Source organism: Spea bombifrons, chromosome 7 (genome assembly GCF_027358695.1).
Source record: "Spea bombifrons isolate aSpeBom1 chromosome 7, aSpeBom1.2.pri, whole genome shotgun sequence".
NCBI classification, from domain to species: Eukaryota; Metazoa; Chordata; class Amphibia; order Anura; family Pelobatidae; genus Spea; species Spea bombifrons.
In genome coordinates, this window is record NC_071093.1 from 47,327,756 (window position 1) to 47,337,292 (window position 9,537).

At 47.3% G+C, this 9,537-nt stretch overlaps 1 protein-coding gene across 2 annotated transcripts; it reads left to right on the forward strand.

Annotated features, from left to right (window-relative positions):
* Positions 1-10: 10 nt before the first annotated feature.
* RNF25 (ring finger protein 25) lies at positions 11-8,603 on the forward strand. Of its 2 annotated transcripts, none has more exons than XM_053471091.1 (10): positions 11-70; positions 1,428-1,499; positions 1,879-1,972; positions 2,255-2,322; positions 3,625-3,694; positions 3,970-4,041; positions 4,364-4,462; positions 6,898-6,987; positions 7,995-8,129; positions 8,211-8,603. In XM_053471091.1, exons 1-10 carry the CDS (start codon positions 48-50, stop codon positions 8,550-8,552), a joined length of 1,065 nt encoding a protein of 354 aa, XP_053327066.1. In that variant the 5' UTR covers positions 11-47; the 3' UTR covers positions 8,553-8,603. The 2 variants fall into 2 exon arrangements, with proteins under 2 accessions (XP_053327066.1, XP_053327068.1); XM_053471093.1 differs by having other exon boundaries at positions 3,973-4,041.
* The last annotated feature ends 934 nt before the right edge of the window (positions 8,604-9,537 follow it).

Genomic DNA, 9,537 nt, shown 5'->3' on the forward strand with positions numbered 1-9,537 from the left:
CCGACGCGCTTGTGGTGACGTCACTACGTCAGTTTTCCGGGGTTAAGATGGCGGAAGAAGACGCGGAAGGGTGAGAACTTGTTGTATAGGGAAGAAGGGGGTGGTGGTGGTGGTATATATAACTGTGTATAACTGGAAGAGACAGAAATACACTCACACTCGTACAATCATACACTCACACTCGTACAATCATACACTCACACCCTCCAGCGCTGTATACAGTAATATACCCCACAGTAATAACCCCCCAGCCCTGTATACAGTAATATATCCCACCAGCGCTGTATACAGTAATATACCCCACAGTAATAACCCCCAGCGCTGTATACAGTAATAACCCCCAGCGCTGTATACAGTAATAACCCCCAGCGCTGTATACAGTAATATAACCCCCCAGCACTGTATACAGTAATATACCCCACAGTAATAACCCCCCAGCGCTGTATACAGTAATATCACCCCCCAGCGCTGTATACAGTAATATAACCCCAGCGCTGTATACAGTAATATACCCCACCAGCGCTGTATACAGTAATATACCCCACAGTAATAACCCCCAGCGCTGTATACAGTAATAACCCCCTAGCACTGTATACAGTAATATAACCCCCAGCGCTGTATACAGTAATATAACCCCCAGCGCTGTATACAGTAATATAACCCCCCAGCGCTGTATACAGTAATATAACCCCCCAGCGCTGTATACAGTAATATAACCCCCCAGCGCTGTATACAGTAATATAACCCCCCAGCGCTGTATACAGTAATATAACCCCCCCAGCGCTGTATACAGTAATATAACCCCCCAGCGCTGTATACAGTAATATAACCCCCAGCGCTGTATACAGTAATATAACCCCCAGCGCTGTATACAGTAATATAACCCCCCAGCGCTGTATACAGTAATATAACCCCCCAGCGCTGTATACAGTAATATAACCCCCAGCGCTGTATACAGTAATATAACCCCCAGCGCTGTATACAGTAATATAACTCCCAGCACTGTATACAGTAATATAACCCCCAGCACTGTATACAGTAATATAGCCCCCCAGCTCTGTATACAGTAATATAACCCCCCAGTGCTGTATACAGTAATATAACCCCCCAGTGCTGTATACAGTAATATAACCCCCCAGCGCTGTATACAGTGATATAAACCCCCCAGCACTGAATAGAGTAATAGTACCCCAGCGCTGTATACAGTAATATAACCCCCCAGTGCTGTATACAGTAATATAACCCCACCAGCGCTGTATACAGTAATATAACCCCCCGCCAGCGCTGTATACAGTAATATAACCCCCCCCAGCACTGTATACAGTAATATAACCCCCCCAGCGCTGTATACAGTAATACCCCCCAGCCGTCGGTTCCCTGGATGTTTTATTGCCCTCCGCCCCCTTGAACTTTTACTTATGTTTCAGGTCCCTGTCGCAGGAATTGGAGGTTCTGGAGTCCATTTATCTTGATGAACTTGAGATTTGCCGCGGGGAGAGGTAATGCCGTTTTTACAGACGCTCTGCCTGTTCTTGATGCAAACCTTAGTGTTTGGCTACCGTGCGTCTTTTGGGAGCCTTCAGGAATTATTACCTTACTGAAAGGGCAGTGGATGCATGGAATAGCCTTCCAGCAGAAGTGGTAGATGTTAGTACAGCGGAGGCATTTAAGCATGCCTGGGATAGGCATAAGCTAAGGCCAGGGACAAAGGCCAGTCTTCAGAGGCTGGGCAGAGCGGCCGTCGCTTTCTATGTTTCGTGACGTTTGATCGATGTGGTTTCACTGGAGTCGCTCACTAGTTGTGTCTGAGTTTCTTCACTTTATGAAGAGCCGCTGCGGGGAGGAAAGACTCATCCGGTATCTGCTTTCTTTCTCTAGGTCAGAGCTGAGTATTACGCTTCATCCTGCAACTGGAGATGATGCCGACAGCCAGTATGTCAAGTTCACGCTGCGACTCTCGCTCCCTCCTAGGGTAGGTGGCCCTTGACGCGCTTTATTCACTAAATAGAGAGTTGTGTTTCAGCTCCGTTACTCGAACCTTCGATACGAATGGCGTATCCCTGTTTAATTATACATTATAAGGGGCAGCTCAATCTTTGATGGAGAAGCCTAGCAGTATTGGCCCTTCGTAATTGCCTACAGTGGCGTTTCTCATAATTTAGGGCCACTTGTGTTTCCGGCCTGGCTTGCTTTATGCATGTTCCTGGGCTCGCCTATCCAGTGACTGGTATTTTGTGCATGTTGTGTGTTGCAGTACCCCGTCGAGCCTCCTGAGGTGAGTGTGAGCCGGCCCCGAGGTCTGCGTGATGAGCACATTCAGAGGTGAGTGACACGGTGCGGCGGGTCACCTTGTCCTGTGGAATAAAAAGCCGACAAGGGAGTAAAGAGGAAGTTAATTTACTCAACGTATACATTATGCCCGAGGAGCTCCCAGGGTTAGCAGCAGAGCCGGTAGCGGGGTCTCTAGCGTCGTTGGCACCCCATAGAGCTTGGGGACATGAGACCGGCGCCGAGCTCGTCTGGATAGGAGAGATGGATAGATAGATGGTGTGACGGGCCGCCCTATACCCCGACTGGGTACACCCGCTAGTTGTTCGTTGCTTCCTCCCGGAACCGCAAGGGTTAACCGCGGATCAGGAACTGGCTCGGTGTCCTCCATGTAATAGCACCGCAGCCCGCCGAGGCGCAGCCGAATACGTTGCTGTAATTGTCCTAAAAAGAACAATGGGTGATATACAGCGGGTCCCTGAAGCATTGGACGAGACTGATGTCTTATATACAGGGTTATGAACAATGAAAGGGTGATAAATCACCGTAACAAATCCACGCCCTGCCCAGACAGCCCGGCGCCACGCTCAGACGACCAGGCCTCGCAATGTCCGTGTAACCCCAAACCGCTGTTTTTGGGGTGATCCCGAGGGAGCGGCGGGGATCCCGGGATACTGATGGATAGCTCGGGGTCATTAGAATGTTCTTTCCAAAAAGACACGACCCGCTGTGGGGACCCTGAGCGGACCGCAATATAGCCGGCCGGCTGACCCCCGCTCCCCTGGCAGTCACAGCGACTGGGGATGCATTGGAGGCACCCTCTCCGAACCACCCCTGGTCTGCACCCGACTACCTGGGAGCTAACTCCACGGAAGACCGCTCTTGTGGGGTCAATGGTGTACGGGTTATGAGGGGTTAAAGTCCACGGGCAAGGCAAAAAGGGCAAGTGATACACGGGGGAGACAACAGGAGATACAAGCACCACAGAACAATAAGTCAAACAAACGGATCGCTGCAACCAAGGCTTGTGACGGATGGATGTAGAGCCCTGCGCGGGGTGGCTTTTTTAGTCCCACTCCCGCTGATTTTATGTCCAATCCCGTAACGTCCTGCCCACCTCCTTACCTGAAGTGCAGATTTACCGCGCGGTCCCTTCGTGTCGCTCCCTCACAGCGTCTCTTCTCTTGTTCCGCCCAGGAACACAGCGGAGTCACGGGAAGTGACGTCACATTTTGGCTCGGTCAGGCGTGTGCTCTGGAGCGTGTGATATCTTCTGCTGTATGGATGCTCGGCACGCTGTATTCGAATGCATTATATGGCCATATAGGAATTGTGCTTTCTTTGTGCTCCTTGCAGTATAATCCGTGCCCTGAACACGCTTGCGACTGAAAACGTGGGACACCCCATTCTCTATGAACTGATTGAGGTGAGTGTGCCCAGCCGCCTTTCCGTCTTACCGTCGGCGATGGATTCTGACGATATCTCCCGTTACCGCAGCGGCGTTCGCTTTGTACACAATAACCGCTGGTGTTCGTCGGGGGCCGATGAGGCGATGGCTCTGCCGCCGCAGGGCTGTTGTGGCGTGACTTCTCGAGCCCTGTGCGTCTGACTCCCGGGACACAGACATGTTTTGGGAAGCTTTTTGTATGTCTCAATCTCTTAATGTTTAGAAGACGTTGACTTTTGCTGCTTGCTTTCTAGAAGGGGAAGGAGATGCTGACGGCCAGTAATATCCCTCATGGTCAGTGCGCGGTCTGTCTTTATGACTTTCAGGTGAGGATTAACGTGTGATTGTGTTGCAGACGTGGGATACTTGTTTTGTGGGTTAAGCAATAACCCTTATTTATAGACGGCATCGACGCTTCTAAGTCGCGGCTTAAATGCTGGCAGAAGCTCTGGAGTTGGTAACGATACTAATATCGCTGTGTATATAGAATGTCGCTTACTGCAAGCGCAAGAGACGGCGAATATCCTGTAATTATCAGCCATTTCATGAATCCCCGTAACTGACGAGTTATTTTAATATTACATGAATTATTATCATTAGCGATGACTCGACGTTGGAGATCTAACGTGTTGTGCTTTCTAAACGTAGGACGGAGATTGTCTAACAAAGACACAATGTTTCCATCATTTTCATTCTCACTGTCTCGGCCGGTATGCAGATCACTGCCAGAAACACGGTGAAGACCAGGTTAGTGCCGGTGCGATATATCGTGAAGAAGGTGGGAGGCGTAATAGACGTATTCTGCGCCGGGGATACAGAGCGCCGCCAGCCTCAGTGTATACAATACGATTGCTTACATCACTTTGGGTTCCTTTAAGGAAAGCAGTCTGGATTGCTCCGGAATTTGCTGCATAATTTGCAGATTTTGCTCGGGCAGCGTAAAATATAGACTTTACTAAAGACAGGAGGCTTCATAATGTGCAATACTTTCTTTACTGCTCCTAAATAGCAGCAACAGACTAGCATCAGTACAACAAAAGTTTTTTGAGTGTTACTGTAACCCCCAAAGTCCATAAAAAAGAAATCTTCGCTGCCACGCCATTCTGCTTTCTTTGGCGGCTCGAAACTGGAACTTGAATAAATGTTGAACCTGAATATGAAAGTTGCAGACAAAACGTCAGGAGAAGCGATGAAACATCAGACCTCCTGCGATGATCACACGGATCCAAGAAATCAGACTAGAAAAGAAACATAATAAAATCATTTTCTACCCTACGTTCCCTCATCGTCGCTTGTAATTCTATCACATCATATCATGATTAACCCCTTCAGTGCCCTATAGACATACCGGTACGTCCATAAAACGCATCTAAAGAATCACCTATGGACGCAGAGGTACGGACACATCCCTGCCGCTACATGGGAGATCAGGCTGTCGTTTGACAGCCTGGACTCCCCCTTTCAACAGAAGGCAGCATTGCTATGGGGACTTGCATAGACATCACAGTGTGATCGGTGCAGGGGATCGCAGGGAGGAGAGTGAGAAACCATGTTAGGTATTTCTGAAGTCAGGACATCTGAATTGATAAACTTGGTAGGATGTTGTCCGTGTGGAAGAGAATTTACATGAACAAGATCTGTGGATCTAGCAGAATGATAAAGATTCCCTTTTGTATAAGCTGTCTCCATATCATAAGAAAAAGCCAGGAAATTCACCGCTGAATTTATGGATGAATTTCTCCTGATTTGACAGAATATCCGGGAAGGAAGGTCTCGGTCTACGTGTAGTTGGAGAAGAACCATGGCTGTATCTGCCAGAATGGAGTTATCAGCACCAGTTACCTTTTGTTCTCTGACTATGGATAGAACACTTGGACTCACGGACACAACGCTTCCACTGCTTCTGGATCTAGTCTGCAGCTGAAGAACTTTGGTAGTCGGCAATAAAACTGATAGGCAGAGGACACCAAGTCCTTAGTATTGGATGAAAACAGAGCTGTGGTGATTCTGAGACATGAGAACCCTGACACATGCACCTTTGATGTCTATTTTCGACATTCAGTCATCTTGAAGGAGGAGATTTCTCGAAAAATGAATTCCCTCCATCCTGAAATGTCAATATATCCATTGTTTTAGTTCTCTTAAGTTGATCGCTGGTCTTAGCCCCACATTTGTTTGTTTTTGCTTAAAAAAAAGGCTTGCAAACCCCAGCGTAGCCTGGAACTGGAATTATTAGCCCCTTTAAGAATAATTCTCTTACCTCTACATAAATTAGATCTACATCCACTGAATGAAAATGAAGTGGTTGATGGAACATGATTTGAATTGGAAGGGCATAAAATCCATAACTTATCCCCAAACATTCTGAAGAACCCGGGGGGTCTATAGAAAGAATGGCTGCGTCTCCCACTCGCTCTTTCCGGGAAAGAAGGGGGATGTCGCTCTGTATCCCAGAAATCCTCGGTTTCCTCCTGATGGGAAGAAAGGTGCGCTGTTCCAGAGCTCCACCTGATGTCCACAGTCTAGTGGAACCTCTTCCCAAAAATTGCTTAGTTGGATGGCCAGAAAAGCAGCTTTTTTCTTTTCTGAATCCCCAAAAAGATTTTGCATAACACGAAACCTCCTGTCTTATGATAAAATTGTGATTGACATTTAAGGCCTTGCATGAATTTAGGATTTATTCACAAAAGAGGGAGTTGGAAGGAGAGTTGCAGTTTCATCTCCCTGATTTGCCTTTACGTTATGAATGGGAGAGCAGGGGATCTTCCACTGCAGGAAGCATTTGAAATGTAAAGCATATGAAATCATTTCCTTCACTCATTGAAGCATGCATTATACAGGGCCGTCTCAGCCGTTCATGCAGGAACATTTTCAGGGCTGACCCTTTATAATATGTTGCAAGGTCAGGTAGTTGAAACCAAAACTCTCCTTCTACAGATTCAGTGAAAAAACCCAGTTTTTAGTTGCTTCCCAAGCCGCTTGCTCCTGAGTTGTGATCGCCCCCTGCAGGCGGTGCCGGGAAGCTCCTCTGTGAGAGAGTTTCTGCCACTGCAAATCCGTCAGCTGGTCATCCTGTGTCACCAACGTGGGCCGCCAGAGTCTGGGAGTTGAACGCTCTCTCAGTGATTGTGGGATATAAGCTCCTTTGGAGAATGAATTCTTGGTACTTTGGGTTGTTGCAGGAGCCTTTGGTCTTTTGCCCTGTTTGCCGCGAGAATTTGACTGGTGATCTCAGCAAGTTGCTAGCTGCACCCCCACCACAGCATCCAGAGGTAAGAGCATTCATTATGTTCATAGATCCTTCCAGATCTTTGTCATTCATTCCACGTGGGAGGAAGCCTTGCTTTCCAAATCTGCCACTAACCAAAGAAGCTTCAAGCGCTTAGCGAACCCTTAGAGCTCGATTTATGTGACTTACTTTATAATAAAGCTTGATTTATATCGCTTTATAACACTGCCTGATTTATATCTCTTTATAACACTGCCCGATTTATATCGCTTTATAACACAGCTCCATTTGTATCGCTTTATAACACTGCCCGATTTATATCGCTTAATAACACAGCTCGATTTATATCGCTTTATAACACAGCTCGATTTATATCGCTTTATAACACTGCCTGATTTATATCTCTTTATAACACTGCCTGATTTATATCTCTTTATAACACTGCCTGATTTATATCTCTTTATAACACTGCCCGATTTATATCGCTTTATAACACAGCTCCATTTGTATCGCTTTATAACACTGCCTGATTTATATCGCTTAATAACACAGCTCGATTTATATCGCTTTATAACACAGCTCGATTTATATCGCTTTATAACACAGCCCGATTTATATCGTTTTATAACACAGCCCGATTTATATCGCTTTATAACACTGCCCGATTTATATCGCTTTATAACACAGCCCGATTTATATCGCTTTATAACACAGCTCGATTTGTATCGCTTTATAACACAGCTCGATTTATATCGCTTTATAACACAGCCCGATTTATATCGTTTTATAACACAGCCCGATTTATATCGCTTTATAACACTGCCCGATTTATATCGCTTTATAACACAGCCCGATTTATATCGCTTTATAACACTGCCCGATTTATATCGCTTTATAACACAGCTGGATTTGTATCGCTTTATAACACAGCTCGATTTGTATCGCTTTATAACACAGCTCGATTTGTATCGCTTTATAACACAGCTCGATTTATATCGCTTTATAACACTGCCCGATTTATATCGCTTTATAATATTTGGTCTCTTGTAGGTTGTGTACGTTGCAGACGCTCACACGTTGCAGAAGGCAAAGGAGTTGCACCGCATTTATATGAAGCAAGTGGCTAAAGGGGGAATCATTGACCTGGAAGCCGAGAAGAACCGTTTCTTTATCAGCATACAGGAGGTGAGCTTTTTGGAGTGATGTCCACAACATTAAATTGCTTTTCCGTTCGTGTGGATTGTAAACCGCTCTCTTCTGCAGCAGCCACCAGCAGGTGACGGCGACCATGCTTTGCCATGCACAGAAGAGGTGCCGGTTCCACCGTCAGAAGAACATCTCCCCGGGTCCGTTCTCAGCAAGCAGCCGTGTCCCCGCGAGCTCTGTGGCCAGCATTCTGCGATGAGCAGGAGACACGTCCACCGCGACAAAGTGAGCAGAGAGCGGATGTGGCAAAGCCGGGCCAAATCAGAGACAAGCCAAGCGCAATATGCTTCCCACAGGGTAGCAACTAGAGACCCGGCCATGCCAGCCAATGGGAGGTCTCAGAACCGCGGTCCTCGGACTTTCCGCCCCCGGCACCCGTGCAGTGGGGTAAATAACATTTGATGCATCCTGTAACTACAGCCTGAATATAGCAAATAAAACTGCGGAACTGCATTTTTTTTTTTTTTTGGGCAGTCATAGTGCTGCCTACACAGTGACGTGTACACCGTTACATACAGCACTGTGTGCACTCAGAAGTGTTACACAGCACTCAGATGTCACACGGCACGGGATACACTGTGTGCAGCTAGAGGTCACGCGGCACAGCGTATGCTGTGTGCAGCAGGAGGTCACGCGGTACCAGGTACGCTGTGTGCAGCAAGAGGTCACCCGGCACGGGGGTACGCTGTGTGTAGCTATGGCTCAGAGATTGGCAGTGTCGGGGCCAATGGGATGCTGCAGGGTAACACAAATTGCCCCCTCACTGTGTCGTGTATGAAATAAGACAAAAGATGTATCTGTGACGCAGAGGGTAAAAACAGCGACTTTACAGCAATGGGTCCCGGCGCTTACTGCGTTGGTAACGGGGCGGTTACTGAGACCCGGTACACTGAGATACATGACTGGGAACACCAGGCTGCATGTTATACAGAAAGGATAGTGAAGGACAAGGGTTAATCGGTAAGGAGGGGACTTTAGCCAAGTGATTGTTGGCATAGGTGAGATATACCGGCCCCCTGGACAAGCAGAGGGGCTCGACCATCTGAGAGGTGAAGACAAAGATGTTAGTGAAAGGCGAGACTATCATGGGGACCGGTAAGTGTTGCGTCAATAACTGGGAAACGAATGGAAACGGCGCTAAAGGAGAGGATCGTAAAATATCTGGATGAAAATGGGTTGTAAGATCAGAAAGAGCGCAAGTTTTCTGGAGGTGGACCTGCATTCTGAAAGAAATAATACCCCAGGGAGGGGCAATAGATATCCCCTATCTGGAGTCAGTAAGACTTTGTCCCCTATAGAAAACTCAAAAATAAATTGCAGGGTTCGGATGGTGAGAAGCTGAATGGATGAGGTGAGTGACAGGAGGCAGAAGGTTGGGGGGAATGGG

What these genes read in the sequence shown, in the direction of transcription:
- RNF25 (XM_053471091.1), top strand. Translation starts at nt 48, where the DNA reads ATGGCGGAAGAAGACGCGGAAGG. An exon ending in TTCTCTATGAACTGATTGAG is followed by an intron (nt 3,695 to 3,969) that starts GTGAGTGTGCCC and finishes CTTGCTTTCTAG; the next exon opens with AAGGGGAAGGAGATGCTGAC. An exon ending in TCTTTATCAGCATACAGGAG is followed by an intron (nt 8,130 to 8,210) that starts GTGAGCTTTTTG and finishes CTTCTGCAGCAG; the next exon opens with CCACCAGCAGGTGACGGCGA.